The sequence below is a fragment of the Cicer arietinum genome, chromosome 1, assembly GCF_000331145.2.
Source record: "Cicer arietinum cultivar CDC Frontier isolate Library 1 chromosome 1, Cicar.CDCFrontier_v2.0, whole genome shotgun sequence".
NCBI lineage: Eukaryota > Viridiplantae > Streptophyta > Magnoliopsida > Fabales > Fabaceae > Cicer > Cicer arietinum.
In genome coordinates, this window is record NC_021160.2 from 52129272 (window position 1) to 52145683 (window position 16412).

The following is a 16412-nucleotide window of genomic DNA, read 5'->3' on the forward strand; positions in this document are numbered from 1 at the left end:
ATAATAATATAATTTAAAGTTGTTAAAATTAAAAATGATGAATATGCGAACAAATTTATATTATCCAAGTTAATAATATAAAATGACAAAATGTCTATAAATTCGTAAAACATATGAATATGATAAAATTAAAATGTTTTGAATACTCGTGTCCTGGAGTTGCAATATTGGTGATGTCAAAATCATTGATTACATCTACAATTGATCAAAGTTGATTTGTTGATCTAAATCAAATAAACACCAAAGTGAGATGGGAAATCAAAACACTATACTAAAATAAAGAATAAAACAATGTTGCACTAAGACGACAAAAAAAACAATGTCGCACTTGGACTACAAAATCACACACGAAACAAAAACAAAAATTAAATATACATAAAAATTATTTATTTAAATAAAATAGAAAAAAAAAAACACCAAGTGAAATAGATAATTTTAGACCGCAACAAAAAAATTAACCTTAAATCACTATTTCTAAAAAAAATAAAATAGGGTTAAGAAAAATAAGAATGGTGCACACTCTAAATTTATTTAATAACAAAATAAAATTTGATTGAAATCATTTGTGTCAATTTATTTTTATCCTAAATTAAATGATTAAATAAGTTTTTATTTTCTATAAATACATCATATTTCGATTTTAATCATTTTAATTTTTTTTTCAAATACTAATATCTCGAATTGTTTTCGTCAATAGTTTTGATATCTATTTTTAAATTAATTCATGTGTATGATCTGAATTTTCAAATAATTTTTATATGTATATCTAGAACATTACAAGAATATAATACAAAATTTTAATTTTTTTTAACTAAAAACAAATTAAATATGATTTTGTAGGTTTTTAACACTTTAAAATTTATATTTTATTAAAAAATTGAAGTGTTTGTACTAGATATTGTTATAATGTTCTAAGTAGTGGAGTTTGTGTAGTGATTCCGAGGAGGAACACTTATTTCCATCACCTTTTTACTCTGTAAAGCTAAAAACCCAATCTTGATTTCATCCCAGCGAGCTTCTACTCATCGTCTGGGTAAGTAAATCCCATTATTAAATTCAACCTATGTAGTTGTAACTAACACAACATTACTAAATATTTTCTATTCCGAATTTCTGAGGTGTCATGGACCATTCCTTTGTTCAAAGGGGGAACACAAATTTGTGTAATTAATTCTTTTACTTGCTTGCAGGTTCTTTCATGTGTTCTGTCCAATGGAATATGTTGAAATCTTTTTCATTTTCTTCTGCTAGCTCTCGTGCTGGAGGATAGGTAAACCATTTTCTTCTATTTCATAATTTGTCTGTTTCTGTTTCTGTTTTTTTTTTTTTTTTGGAGGGGGGGGGTCGACAAATGTATAATTGAACTCAGCAATGTATTATTTTGCTGTATAATTATCCACTTGGTTCGTATGGCCAATTGTTTTGTAGTCTATGGTGAGAACTTGTGCAAATTGATTCATCAATATTGTGATTTTCTTTTTTTGGATCTTATATTGTGATCTTTGTTAGTATCTCATTTTTGTGCACAATTAGTTGTCATTAAATGCTATCAGTATCCGATATTCGTCAACGAATTTTGAACGGCTAGGGTAGCTGACATTCATATCCATAATATGAGTTACTGATTTTGATTTGTGTTTTTTTCAAATTGGGGATGGTATTTTCTCGTGTAAGCATCTTGGATTAAATCTAGCAGTAGGTACCCTGATTCTTGATGTGGTGAAAGTTAGAGACCATGTCATAGCTTGAGTCATTCGGTTTAAATATTTTGGGTTTGTATGCCTTTGTTTTGGTGTTTAGAGAGGAGAGGGGAATCCCTGACCTTTTTCCGCGGAGTATTTTTTGGAGGGGAGGGGAAGCAGAGGCTTATGACTCATATTTTCCTTGTTTTGGTAGTATTATAAAGAGGGAAAGGATTTGGAGAATTTTTCAAAGTCCTCCTCTAATTCATTTTTTAAGTTCTCCCAAATTGAGGGATTTTAGTCCTATGAAGAAAAATGCACCCCTATGCAATGTGCAGGCTAGAGGCAAATGTGAACCATAAGATTCAAGTGGGTGGATGAGGTGGATAGTGTTTCATGTGTAATTTTTTATAGAAAAACCTCGCCAGGTTATGTAAATTTTCTACCACATAGTTATAAATACTTGTTGTGATGTTGTATTGAAGTGAAAGTTAGACTGCAAAGTTAATATGGAAGAAAAAATTGTTGTTGCAAAAATGATTATATTACGATGAATTATTGAAAGCATGTGACATGATAAGATAGGATTAGGAACAAATGCATTAGAGAGAAAGTTAGGATAACATTTATTGTGGAAAATATGGTAGAATTTTACCTTAAGTGATTTGGACATGAGTGAAGAATATATGTGGAAGCTTCAACATGGAGAGCAGATCAAATGGAGAATTTGGCAATAATTGGAGGTACAATTAGACCAAAAAGCTATGGCAGTGTAGGCTTTGCCTCATTCTCCACCCTCACATTGAACCAATGAACATTGGATCCCTCCATGCACATCTTACTCAACTTTATCTTTAGGTCTAGGCGACTCTCCTTCACCTAAGATCAAACCTCTGATTTGGAGAGCTAACCCTTGGGTGAGTGCCATCAAAACTTGTAGCTCAATCCGCTTTGCCACTAATGGAATTTGGATAGTAACTCCATTGTCAAAACTATACTCTAAAATCTAAACCTTTATGTCACTTTCGTTTGTTCTCTGATTCCCCTTTGACTCCCGATGACCACACAAATGGGGTGGTCCGGATGGTGTGGTGCTACCAGTGGTAGACGCAACTCCATAAGCTTTTGCTTAAAGTAAGCATCATCGCCTATCCATGGCAATGTTTCCAATAGATCCGCACTTAGGCATACACTGTCCAACATTAGTATTCGGCATGTTGAACCAATGTTAGAGTCTTAAAGTGGAAAAGTGTGCTAGTGATTGTATTTATTAATTATTATTGAATAAGAAAGTTGTGTTTTTGTGTTGGGATGCACTAGTCCATCAATTGGACCCTTAACCTCCTCCGTCCTAACCTAAAAACATTTGGTGGTGGTGGTGTATTAAATTGGACATATTACATTTGGTTTTGTATTTATTCTTTTTTGGTTGAACACTACATATTAATGTTTATGACAATTATGGGAACCATTAAGAATACGTGAATATTTTTTGCTAATAGCATATATGGATTAAAGATGATTGGATTTTTTACATCTATTCGCAGCCATTCGTAATGTGAGCCTCCACTGATCATAAATATTTATATTCCAAACAAGGAGATTAGCAAAGGAAATTGGAAAATAAAATAGAGGAAGGTAATAAACTGTTTAAATTTGAAACATGAAGCCTTTTCAATTGTTAATAATTACTGGTTTTGTCAATGATAAAATTTGCCTTATGTGTTTCTGATAAACTGTGAAGGATAACCTACTTATTTGTGTAATTCTGCTATTATAGGATAATGGATCACCAATCTGGTCAGGGATTTGACTCAGATGGTAGTGACCTTGATGTGCTTGCAGAAATCAATGACAAACATGAGAAAATAGAAGATGAATTTTCAAACAATTTTGAATCATGTACAGGTGAAGATGAAAAGTTTGTTGAACAACCTGTAGAAGATTCAGACACATTAGAGCCATTCATTGGCATGCAGTTCAACTCAAGGGAGGAAGCCAGAGAATTCTACCATGCCTATGGTAGGCGGATAGGATTTACAGTACGAATACACCATAACCGCCGTTCGCGAGTAAATAACCAGGTTATTGGCCAAGCTTTTGTCTGCTCAAAAGAAGGCTTTCGTGCAAAGAAGTATGTGCACAGAAAAGATAGAGTGCTCCCTCCTCCGCCAGCCACCCGAGAAGGATGTCAGGCCATGATAAGGCTGGCTTTACGGGATGGAGGGAAGTGGGTTGTCACCAAATTTGTGAAGGGGCATACGCATAAACTGATGAGTCCTAGTGAAGTTCCATGGCGAGGATCTGGGAAGCACTTGGTTAGTGAGGTATGTCTCTCTAGGCAGTGGAAAATATGACTAGATGGCATCTGTAGTTAATTATGCCTTGCCCAATTTTAGTTCTTGTTATTCTATTGTCAACAAAGGGAAGATAAGTAAAGAGGCCAATCCAATAGTGCACTTTAAATTAAACTAACAATTTAAGTATACTTGATCAAACTGAGCCAGATTACAATTAATGTATAATATACAAATGAATTATTCATCCTCTCCTGCTGCGGATGTCAGATTAACATCAGTATCAGTGGGATTGAACTTCGTACATGATGAACTTGATCTAACCATATTCCTTTCCCTTCCATTTGCATCCCATCATTAGGAAATCATAATATGTCTCATGCTGCCTTGGATCTTAAATTATCTTCCTATTATCCACCTCTAAGATAGAGATAGAGGTTTATCAATATTACATCAAGAAAGCTATAGAAATTAGTTAATTAGTGTCTGAAAAGCTAACCGTCTGCCCCCCAAAAAGTCTCACAAATATGACTGTGTAAGCTCATATATGGCATTGAAAGAACCGTCTCAATCGGTACCTGCAGGTATTGGATTAAGATATTTTAATTCATCATTCATGTATAGTTACGTTCATTGTTACGATTGAATGTCTATGTTATTTTTGTTCCTTTTTTCTACTTCAAACTTCTATTGTTGATTTGTTTGACAGGATGAGAAAGATAGGAGAATCCGTGAGCTATCGCTTGAGTTGTACAATGAAAGGCAAAAATGCAAACGACGGTGTGCAGCATATGAAGAACAGTTAAATATGATTCTGAACGATTTGGAAAAGCACACAGAACACATCTCTAAAAAAGTTGCTGATGTAGTCAGAAGCATAAGAGAGATCGAGGAAGAAAAATCAGATTCAGATGGCAGGTAACTGATGCCAATATAGCACGTTTCATTCTGGACAGACATCCTGGGAAGATTGTCAATCGTATTTGCAATTTGAAGTTTTCAGATATAATTATATCAACATTTGGCTTGAAGTTGTGCAGTGGTCACATTAAAATTTCAGGCAGCATATTATAGTTTACTGGGAAATTAATTTTCTGGTGTGTATCATGCAGGGGATTAGGTGCTTAAAGTTTAACTTTACATGTTGTTCTTGTTTAAAAGTGTTTCCCTTGTGCGTGCCACAGACAGCCACTCCATTCTTACATTAATTGGAGTCAAATCATTCCATCCCCACATTTTGATTTATTATTATCAATACAGCGAACATTTACCTTTTCCAATTTGATTGGAAATGTGGAATGAGACTATGGTTGATAAATTGATACCTGTTGGCTGTTATCACAAGGACTTTAGTCTCTGCTTACATTTTGTATGATTGCTATACTATTATAGCAGTCATTTACCCTTTTATAATGGAAGAAAAAGTTTCCTTCTATAGATATTTACCATTTTTCAAGTTCAACTTAAGTTCAAGTTTATCGCTGTAAATTTTTATCATAAACATAGAGAAAAACCTCGCCGGCTTAAGATTTTCAATATTTATAATTTAATTATGCTTAAGCAAAAGACACTGCACAAGTGTCCGAAATTTTGCAACTACATATTATGAGATTCCACATTAATGTTATTATTAGCTTATTTTATGGTATTATATAGTACTACTATAACTTAAAAAGACGGAATCTATGAACATGAGAGTTGAGGAATTGTTGTTTATATCATAGTCAAGTTGGCATTCACGTTATTTCTAAATACTATTTAAAAGACGATAACATTTTCATTTTTCTTTCTCACTTTGTTATGTATTTTTTCTTTTGTAAGTCTTTTACTTGTTTGGATACACGATGAGACTAAATAAATTACATGAGATCACTATGATTTATGCATAAATTATATTTTGTAGCTTATTTAATTAAATCAGTGTCAATGTGATATTTCTTAACACATCATTCATCTAAAGATACACTACACCGTCTCTCTTTCTTCCAATTGAAAAATTAAAATCATGTCTTTCTGAAATGAATTTGTCATTTTGGAATTTCATAATCTGATAGTGTTACAAAAGAAATCCAATACAAAAAATTAAAGAAAAATATCTTCAAACAGAAGTTTACATACCCAAAAAAACCAACCCTTGTCCTAAAACCAAGGAAAATGAAAGAAAAAAAAACACAAATACTTCCTGTTATAGTGGTAGTGTGACCCCTATTCCTGACCATTAGTATCACATTACATTAATGTAAAACCAAGTGATAATCTAACCTGACTTAGATTCACCATGTTGAGTAGATCTAAGTTGTTGAATAGAGATTGAATGACTCATCTCATCTCAAAGTGCCCAATTTTTATCATCGGTTGAGATAATTGACTTCAATACTAGTTAAGCCCACAACATCAAATGCATTTCCATACTAACCATCCAAACAAGTAGGATTGGAAAAAACAAAAGAAAAGCCAAAACACATGCCTATGACAAAACACTTAGATCACTAGAGGTAAAGAAAGTATGCCTATAAACGACATGCGTGTGACCTGAATCCTATTAAAAGTGCTTATTATTTACAAAGTGGGCATGGAAATCAACATTAAAAACAAAAACAAAAAAACCCAACACAAAGAACAAGAGTTAACTAATTAACTGAGAGCAGTGAATCCACCACCCTTCATCATTTGCACAAACTCCTTATAATCAACCAATCCATCTCCATCAACATCAACCTTCCCAATCATCTTCTTACAATCTTCAACAGTTCTTCCTTGTTTCAATCCCAAAGTAACCAAAACCGATCTCAACTCTTCAACACTTATAAATCCATCACCATTTTGATCAAACACATTGAATGCTTCTCTCATATCTTCTTCCTCCTCTTCTTCACGGCCATTCATAATTGACTCATACAACTCTCTAAACTCTTCAATGTCCACACACCCGTCTCTGTTCACATCGATCTTCTCGATCATTTGACTTAGCTCTTTGTCAGGTATGAAAATTCCTAAATTCTCCAATGAATCATTTAGCTCTTTCTTTGTTATTCGACCGTCATCGTTACGGTCGAACATTTGGAAAACACGTTTGAGTTCATTTGGATCCATTGTTATACTTTTGGTAATAACAACAAAACCTTTTTTTGATGAAGAAAGTGTAGTAGTGTTGAGATTGGTTTTTAAGGTTTGATGGGAGAACCAAGAATGTGGGAAGAAAGTTCGGAGTTTCTTAGGTACAAGAGATATGAGAAATGAATTGACAACGTTGTATAGAAGGAAAATCCTAAGCAAAATTGTTGGCATTGCTTGTGTTTTTTGTTTTTGTTTTTAATCTTCTCTTAGAATGGGGTTTTAAGATTGAAGTCGAGGCTTTTTATTGTGTGTTGATTTGAGGTGAGTAAAGTGAGGTTCTTTAATTAAACTTTTGACGCGTTATTTGGTTTTTGTAATTTAATGAGAGCATTATTGATGATGATGATTATTATTATTATAGGACTTGGTTGTTCAAAAACGCGTTAAAATTAAATTATTTGTGGTGGAGCATTTATTATTATTATTATAGGACTTGGTTGTTCACTTCAATTGGGTTGGTTACATGTTACAAACTTACTATAGAGTACTAATTCCATATAAATAAATAATGTTACAAATAATAATAATACTAGATAGAGTACTTAGTCAATAAATAAATAATGTATAAATACCGTATTGGAAGTATTGAAAACAATAAAAGAATTCTATGCCAACCAGTCTCTGCCTAGCTGACTCTCGTGTCTGAAGGGGTCTACTCTTTATTTTCTTGCTATACTAATCATTAAATAAACTGTTTTAATTTGCTATTCAGTTTTACCTTACTGGACTAACGTGATAATAACGAAAAGCTAATACAAATACACTTAATTAAAATTATGAGTTTAATAGACCTATTTTATTAATGTAAAATTATTTTAGAGTAATATTTTTGTTCAATTCCCGCTGCAGATGTGATTTCTTTGTGACTGACCTGTAAGTAAGTGCTTTTTAAATCTTGAAATATAACATTGAGTATGATAAGTTTCTGAAATTCAATTGATCTATTTTTTTTTAATAATAATAAAAAATGATGAAGCGTGTACTTGAAGAGCTAAATTTTTAAGCAATTTGTTTAGTGTTGAAATGGACAATATAATGTAGATAAATGAATATGAATATATAAAAAAAAGAAGCATTTTGTGTGACCGTTGATAAGGGATCTAAAGAACCGTTGGAGAGTGGAACCCGCAAATGGCCGGCCGGCATGATTCCATACACTTTGGATTTCCTCAACGGCTGTTTGCGCGTCTTTGCTTCTCCTGACACGTGTCATCTCTTTCTCTTCTCATCATTGTTTATGTTATGCACAATATTAGTTCAAAACACTATATTTTATTACTGTACTTTTTATTAATTAAATTTTATATAATTTATGTATCTGCATAAAAAGATAAAATAAATAAATGACAATTTTTTTGCTGAATTAAAATTTAAAATGGGAGAATAATGTCACACTGCAAAGTAAAAAAGACTTAATCAATATATATTTAAAAAGAATAAAAAATCACATATTGATATACTTTTTTTCTTCATGTAAATATAATTATATATTATTAAATTAAATAAATAATTTAATCAATAATTAAATAATAAATTAAGCTTTTGAATTCATATAACATATTTACAAGTTTGAAGTTTTCTGCAAAATCCAAGGAGTTGTGTCAGTTGTCAGACATCTCCAAACTCAAATAATATAATTTACCTCTAATTTCTCTACAGTAATTCATATTTCATTTTATTTTTATTTTTATTTTTATTTTTATTTTATCATATCATTCTTCTATCATATCACAAACATGTAAAAAACACTAGCGCGTTTTGTATTTTCTTTGCCACTTTAGGTTGCTCTCATACAAGAGACAAGTATGGTCATTACTATGAGTTAATTACAAATTAAATTAAATTAAATGACTACCAGACTGTGTTAGGGAACATGTCTTGTCTCTAGTTCCACACTCGACCAACTAATAACACTACCATGGTGAGCTGGACTTGGTTTTTTTTTTTTTTTTCATTTAAATTATTAAAAACAAATAATTAAATAACTTTTTATTCTTATAAAATTTTGATTTTGACTACTAAAAAGAACATAACTTTTTAGTTCTTAAATATTTCTGATTTTATTTTTGGACCATTCTTTTGAATTAATTCATATGTACTTTTTAAATATTTAAATGATCTTTTTTTATAAATATTTAAAATATTATAAGAACCTCTTATCCTAAAATTTAAAATTATTTAATTAAAAATAAATTTTTAAGCAGTACAAACTTAAAAATATATTTTAGTTATCTTTTGTTAAAAAAATTAAGTTTTTATAATGGAGATTTTTATAATATCTTAAAAATAACTGAAAAAATCAATAAAAAAAAAAGAGTTTTTAAAAGGGAGATTTTTATAATATCTCAAAAATAACCACAAAATATCAATAAAATTAGAAGAAAAAAAACTATGAGTTAACTTAAAATTAAAACAAAAATTAAAAAATGAAGTGGGGAAATTGAACTTAATTTTTAGCTTTACTCCTCACGTAATTTTGTTACAAAAAATACAAGATTCGTCGCCTGAGAGATTCGAACTCTCGCGGGGAAACCCCATGTACTTAGCAGGCACACGCCTTAACCACTCGGCCAAAGCGACGACTTGTTATACGGTGTCGCACAAAGCCTAATAACTCTTTCACACAAACCTTAATTTGCAGGGTAAATCTTTTTAATCTAATATGAACTATATTTACTGACATGAATTTTTTTATTAATTTCTCTGTAACCCAATTCAAACATACGCGTTCAATCAAAATCTTAGCATTAAGTAAGTTATTCCGTCAGAAAATATTTAGTACTCTATTGAGATGCTTTAGGAATTATCATTAAAAAAATAACACTATTATGGTTTGAATTATTTTTTTAAAGAAGGACAAATCTCTAATGATTTCTTTTTTAATATATAATTTGTTTTTCTTTTTCTTTTCTAACATTTTAACAAAGTAAATATATGACAAAATTATTCAATTAAATATATCAACAATAACTGGCCATTTTTTTAAAAATTCATGACAAATTCAGTTGTTTTTAAAAAAATTAATGGTTACAAAAGATCCGCAGTTGAAAATATGACGAGTTTAATACTCAAAATTTTAAAAAATTATAAATTTAAAAAATCTATAATATATCCAAAAAGTTGGAGAGATGAATTAAATAATAAATCCATACTATTTAATTCATAGTTATAATGATATATTTTTTGTAGATGGCGACTGTTTGATTGGTATAAAAGAAAAAATGAGTGATTTACTAAAAAATAAGTTATTTATGAACAATTTCTTTTGTAGGGACCAAATGATTTTTTATTAATTATTTAGCAAAGACTACTATAATTTTCTTTTATTCTCGTAATTTGTAATACTTTTATACCTCGTTAACCTTTTATTTAAAAAAAAAAGCTCTTGTGATTTTGTTTAAAAAAATTAGTGTTTTGTTTAAGAGTTCTATATTTAGAGACAATAATAGTGATAATTAGTTAATTAATGTTTCATTTGTCTCCTTGTTTATTGAGGGATAATTTTTTTTAGATGTATGTCTCTTGTTCGTCATTCATTATATTGAATCAAATTTAAGAAACAATTAATTTTGTAATATTCGGTCTAACATTTTGTAAATCAAATGCACCTCTAACTCCAAGAGAGGAATTACTTATAAGTAGCTGTGTAATTTTGTAATTTTCACATTTAAAAAAAAATAGACAGTACAATTATTTTTATTTTTATTTCTTTCTAAATCCGACATATAGTTTAGACTCACCAATTTTACTTCAATTGTTACACACTTCTACCCTTGGCTACGTTACAAATCCTTGCTTTGCATGATTCTTAATCAACCCCTTCTTCTTGGCAAACTAATAAATTTGTGGGCTCGAGGAAGAATGGAAGGGCAACACATGCTTATCTTAATTTGACTAAAAAAAATGCTTATCTAAATTACATCAAAGAATATTTATATATTATTCTTATATTTTATAAACTACTACATATCCTTAAATATAAAACTATGCATGTTGACTAAATTATGAAGATAAAAAAGTTGTAGAGAAAACTATCTACTACATTTATCCTTATATTTGTATTGTTTTTCCAAATTTTTCATTTAGGAGATGATTAATTTATTTTTCTATCACAATACTAGTTACTAAATAAGTGTGCGGTAATTAAGAAAATTTGATAAAAAATGTTTAAAAAGTTAAAAATTTAGAAACTATTTCATAAAATAGACAAGTTAAGGCAAATACTATCTCAAATGTTTCTCTAAAATGTTGACATAGTCGTCTTCAACTCACTCATATTTTAATTGTTGGTGCCTTAGACATTATTTGTCCTCGTTAGTAGTTTTTTTTTCTTCTTCTTATTGTGTTTTATTTTCCCTAAAAAAGTAAAAAATGGAGGTAGCAATAGTACTTTATTTTAAATTAGGATCACAAGAATAAGAAATATGTCGGAGAATATCAAATAAGTATTTATTAGAAAACATTGAGATATGAAATATTTGTACTGTTTTACTGAAATACTTAATATTTTACTTACTTTACATAGCAAGAGTGAGTGATATATTTCAGAATTTAAGTACTTAATAGTTTAATAAAATTCAAACAAAGTATATATTTTATATTTAATTTTTTGGTTTTCGATATAATAGAATTTCAAGAAAGTAAGTAAAATATGATTAAAAATTATTTTAATTAACAATTAAATTTTTTCTCTCATATAATTAATTTTTAATTGAAATTCATTAATCAATTAAGTTTAATTAGTAAATGATTGTTAGTAAATTTAGATTAAATATATTTAATTTTTTTTCTTATATTTTGAGTCAGATAGAGTATTTCGTAAGTATTTAATTATTTATAAACTCTATAAATAGTTATGATATATTTATTTAACACAATATTTTTCAATTAATTTAATTGCTTTTAATATAAATTCTCAGTGTGGAGCAATGGTTTACTCATAAATTATAACCAACCAACGAGCTAACTAATTTAAATATGGAAAATGTTAATACGTGCGATTATGACTTTTGTCCTATTATGACTTTAGTCGTTGGATTAAAGATATATATTTTATATTAAAAATTGTGAATTTAATTTTTTTTCAAAATATGTTTCATATTTGTGGAATCCTTAAATATACTCATAAGAATACACTTTTTTATAATGAGTTGTTTACTGTCTTAAAATGATGATTAAAATTTAAAATACAAAAAATTAGGAGAAAAAAAATATTATTAATAACAATAATATTTCATACTATTTTACAATTATCCCAAATGAGATTATAAATCTGTCTAAATGACAATATTAAACATTTATCATTAAACTGACATTTTAAGATCCAACAACATCAATATTTAAATACATTAAAAAAATATACTTATTTAAAATGGAGAATCCTTTCTACTTTCTATTTTCTATCTTCTATCTTCTTTTCTTTTCTTTCTGTTATTATTTTGTAAAATAAAAATAGAGAAGATGGTAACCTCGAATTGGTTAGTTAACCCAATTTACAAAATTAATTTATTATTAAATAAGGGCCCACAATTCTTAAAGTCATGGTAAATGTGCGTTATTTTCTATGATGAATTGTGATAAAGAGTGAATTTTGCTATAATTAGCGTTTCAACGTGAGTTAGGAAACTATAGCCTATAAACTAATGAGGCAAAAGTGTTTCAATCACTCTCTCTAGGGAGAGACACAATGAAAACCATATTGTCAAAAGTCAAACTATATATACACAAGAGTAATTGCCAATATGACATGTAAAGCATGCAATTATACTTTTCATTGCTACTTGTTTTCTCTTCCCTATTTTGGTTTATGTTTCTTCACTTAAATAAACTTTCTTTGTTTTGGAAGTATATATACACTATTACTCTCAACCTCAACTAACTCATGCATGTCATGCTAGCTTAATAAGATTGCATGTCTTTCTATATATATATATGTAAATATTATTTGAGAGAAGGGTTGTTAATTTTAGTAAAAACTTCAATTCTTGCAAGCAACTCATAATATAAGAATCCAAAAGAAATGTAAAATAAAATATAATAATAAGAAATAAAAACCCTTGATATGTATACAAGCATATCATTTTATTATAATAATTTACTTCTTCTGTTTTCTTACCACAACAACTTTTTAGAAGTCTTGTATTACTATATTAATGTGTCATTTTCAAAATTCAAATCTACAATAATCGTTTTTGTTTTTACTTATTGCATGCTTAACTACTCAAAATAATTAATACAGTTAGAAAAGTATTAATGGCATAATCGAAAATGATTGATATGGTAAAAAAAAGACTATTAATTTTGTCAAAAACAATAAAATTTATTGATTTCCTAAATTAGTCAGAGAAATCTTTAAAAAACTTGTTAAAAATAAATTGAAAAAGTAAATTTTTTATAAATATGATACAATAATTATGATAAAATATGGATATATGTTTTTGCAAAATTTATTTATATTTATATCATAAATCTACGTATAATTAATCGTAAAATTGACACGTGATAAGTGAAAAGATGTCTATATTTAATGTGATTTAGATATTATAAGTGTGTATTTTTTTAAATCTTATTCTAGATGTATATTTTATTATCACAAGATGATGATATAATTTGTTGTTGAAATAAATACGATGATCATCAAATATAACGATATAATCATTGTATTCAACCAATTTGAATAAATAAATTTTTTTAATAAAAAAAATAAATAAAACTCAATAATTCTGACTTTACATTTTTCATAGAAAACATAGTAGTATAAGAAAGAAGTGAGTAAAAAGAGTCACAGAATTAGAAAGTTTATGTTAAAAAGTGAAAAAGTATGGTGAGAAAAGAAACTCCATTAACTACAAACCAACCCAAGAAAATAAAGAGTATAGGGATGAAAATGTATTTGTTCTGATAGCTGAAAAAATATAGAAACAAATATACCTCTCTTGATGAAAGTAAAAAATTGGTAGTGCAGTAATCCAGGCATGAAAACATCAAATAGCAATAACTTTCACATTTAATGCTTCCACCTAAACTTTGCTCATTTTCATAACTAGCAGTTTTAACTCATTTATTGCATCCTTCACTCACTCTCTGTCCTTTGCCGGCAACACCATCATCCTTCAACAATCCTTTCTTTACTTTCCTCTTCTAGCAACTCAAATCTCAAACTCCAAAAAAAAATATGGTGCAACAAGAGTTTCTAGTTTCTAGTTTCAACCAACTTTTACAAAATGTGAGTTTCTTTACAAGCTAAAAGACACTTGAAAAAAAATCACTTTTTGAAGCTGGTTTTTCTTCTTGGTAAGTTTGTTTAACTCTCTAGCAAGCTAAATCACCAACAAGCTTGGAACTTTCTCTTTTCATCATCCAAAGTGGACAAAAGATCCATTGAAGTTTCTTGCTTTTTGCCTTGAAACTCTTCAATGAAGATTTTCTTATTTGGCTTAACTATTTTACTTTTACACCCCCCATTATTTTTGTAAGTCCTCTTCTTCTACATTACTAGTTTTCCTTGAAAAATTGTGAAAAAAAAAAATCACACTTTTTGTTATGAACTCTTTAAACAACAAAGTACAAGTCATGTTTCTTGCTGAGTAATCAAGAAAAGGTGAAAGAAAGCCAAAAATCTATACATGTTGTGTCTTAGTTCCAACCAACATTGTTTTGTTGGTAAAAATTCAACCTTTAGCTATAAAATATAGTTTTTGAGTGGCTAAGGTATCATGGGGTTGTCAGTAAAACAATTCTCAACCTACCTTTTGAATATGAAACCATGGTTTGGGATTATTATACTATTTGAGATTGTTGTTTTTTCAATGTTATTTTGTTCACAAGTTTCGAGTCTTGGTTCCATGTCATCAATTGCTGTCTCATATGGAGAGAAAGGTTCTGCTTTCTGTGGTTTGAAATCAGATGGATCTCACACTGTGACATGTTATGGATTGAACTCAGCCATAATTTATGGGACACCAGCTCATTTTCCATTCATTGGTTTAACTGCTGGTGATGGATTTGTTTGTGGTCTTCTAATGAGTTCAAATCAACCTTATTGTTGGGGTAGTAGTAGCTATATTGAAATGGGTGTGCCACAACCTATGGTTAAGGAAGCACAGTACTTAGAAATCAGTGCTGGTGATTATCATGTTTGTGGTTTGAGAAAACCTTTGACAGGAAGATATAGAAACAGTTCTTTTGTTGATTGTTGGGGTTACAACATGACAAAGAATTTTGTGTTTGATGGACAGATTCAATCTATTTCAGCAGGTTCTGAGTTCAATTGTGGTCTTTTTTCGCAGAATAGGACCGTCTTTTGTTGGGGTGATGATGAAGCTAGTAGTCAAGTTATTAGTTTGATTCCACAAGGGACGAGGTTTCAGAAAATCTCTTGTGGAGGGTATCATGTTTGTGGAATCATGGAAGGTGTGAATTCTAGAAGTGTTTGTTGGGGGAGGAGTTTGGAAATAGAGGAAGAGATTTCATTGATAGGTTCAAGAAAAGGACAACAAGGGAATGTTGAGTTGGCTCCAAAGGATGCTATGCTTTCTGTTGTTGGAGGAAAGTTTCATGCTTGTGGTATTAAAAGCTATGATCATGGTGTGATTTGTTGGGGGTTAACTTTGAAAACAAGCACACAAGTTCCTAAAGGGATTAAAGTGTTTGAAATTGCAGCTGGTAATTATTTTACATGTGGAATACTTGCTTCAAAATCTCTTGAACCTATTTGTTGGGGTGTTGGATTTCCAATTTCACTTCCTTTGGCTGTTTCACCAAGAAAGTGTTGGTTTACACCTTGTCCTCCTGGTTACTATGAAATTGATGAACAAAAGGGTAATAGTGTTTGCAAGTTTCCAAATTCTCATCTTTGCATTCCATGTAGTAGTGTTTGTCCATCTGAAATGTATCAGAAAAGTGTATGCAATTTGAAATCTGATATATTGTGTGAATATAATTGTTCTGTTTGTTCTTCACCTGAGTGCTTCTCCAATTGTTCAACCTCTTCTTCTTCTTATTCCAATGATGTTAGGAAGAAAAATGAAAGGTTTTGGTCTATGCAGTTACCAGTTGTTTTTGCTGAGATAGCATTTGCTGTTTTCTTAATCAGTGTTGTGTCTATAACCGCGGTTATGTACGTTCGTCACAAGCTGAGAGGTTGTGAGTGTTCAAACTCGAAGACGAAGAAGATTAATGTTAGTTCTTCGGCTCAAAAGGAGAACGGAAAGATTCGGCCGGACATGGAGGAGTTCAAATTAAGGAGGGCTCAGATGTTCACCTACGAGGAACTCGAAAGAGCGACCGATGGATTCAAAGATGAATCAATTGTAGG

General features: G+C 29.8%; 3 protein-coding genes and 1 non-coding gene across 5 annotated transcripts in view; 2 read left to right on the forward strand and 2 right to left on the reverse strand.

The window, feature by feature from the left end:
* The first annotated feature begins 893 nt into the window (after nucleotides 1-893).
* On the forward strand, nucleotides 894-5414 carry LOC101509119 (protein FAR1-RELATED SEQUENCE 3). 2 transcript variants are annotated; one of them, XM_004486860.4, is made up of 5 exons: nucleotides 894-1033; nucleotides 1191-1270; nucleotides 3230-3320; nucleotides 3463-4009; nucleotides 4689-5414. In XM_004486860.4, exons 4-5 carry the CDS (start codon nucleotides 3467-3469, stop codon nucleotides 4899-4901), a joined length of 756 nt encoding a protein of 251 aa, XP_004486917.1. In that variant the 5' UTR covers nucleotides 894-1033; nucleotides 1191-1270; nucleotides 3230-3320; nucleotides 3463-3466; the 3' UTR covers nucleotides 4902-5414. The 2 variants fall into 2 exon arrangements, with proteins under 2 accessions (XP_004486917.1, XP_004486918.1); XM_004486861.4 differs by lacking the exon at nucleotides 3230-3320 and having other exon boundaries at nucleotides 4689-5121.
* A 575-nt stretch (nucleotides 5415-5989) lies between these two features.
* LOC101508798 (calmodulin-like protein 3) lies at nucleotides 5990-7379 on the reverse strand. Its single transcript, XM_012714881.3, has one exon. The coding sequence runs from the start codon at nucleotides 7265-7267 to the stop codon at nucleotides 6614-6616; it is 654 nt and encodes a 217-aa protein (XP_012570335.1). The 5' UTR covers nucleotides 7268-7379; the 3' UTR covers nucleotides 5990-6613.
* A 2215-nt stretch (nucleotides 7380-9594) lies between these two features.
* TRNAS-GCU (transfer RNA serine (anticodon GCU)) lies at nucleotides 9595-9676 on the reverse strand. The gene has a single exon. It is a non-coding gene; the product is annotated as a tRNA-Ser (tRNA).
* Nucleotides 9677-14154: 4478 nt separating this feature from the next.
* LOC101508488 (serine/threonine-protein kinase-like protein ACR4) overlaps nucleotides 14155-16412 on the forward strand; it is a 3777-nt gene continuing 1519 nt past the window's right edge. Inside the window, 1 exon segment of the mRNA XM_012714776.3 lies at nucleotides 14155-16410. Coding sequence (XP_012570230.2) covers nucleotides 14812-16410 — 1599 coding nt within the window. The 5' untranslated portion in view covers nucleotides 14155-14811.

Coding starts and splice junctions, on each gene's coding strand:
- LOC101509119 (XM_004486860.4), top strand. CDS start 3,467: ATGGATCACCAATCTGGTCAGGGATTTGACTCAGATGGTAGTGACCTT. Junction 4,010..4,688: donor GGAAGCACTTGGTTAGTGAG/GTATGTCTCTCT, acceptor TTTGTTTGACAG/GATGAGAAAGATAGGAGAAT.
- LOC101508798 (XM_012714881.3), bottom strand. CDS start 7,267: ATGCCAACAATTTTGCTTAGGATTTTCCTTCTATACAACGTTGTCAAT.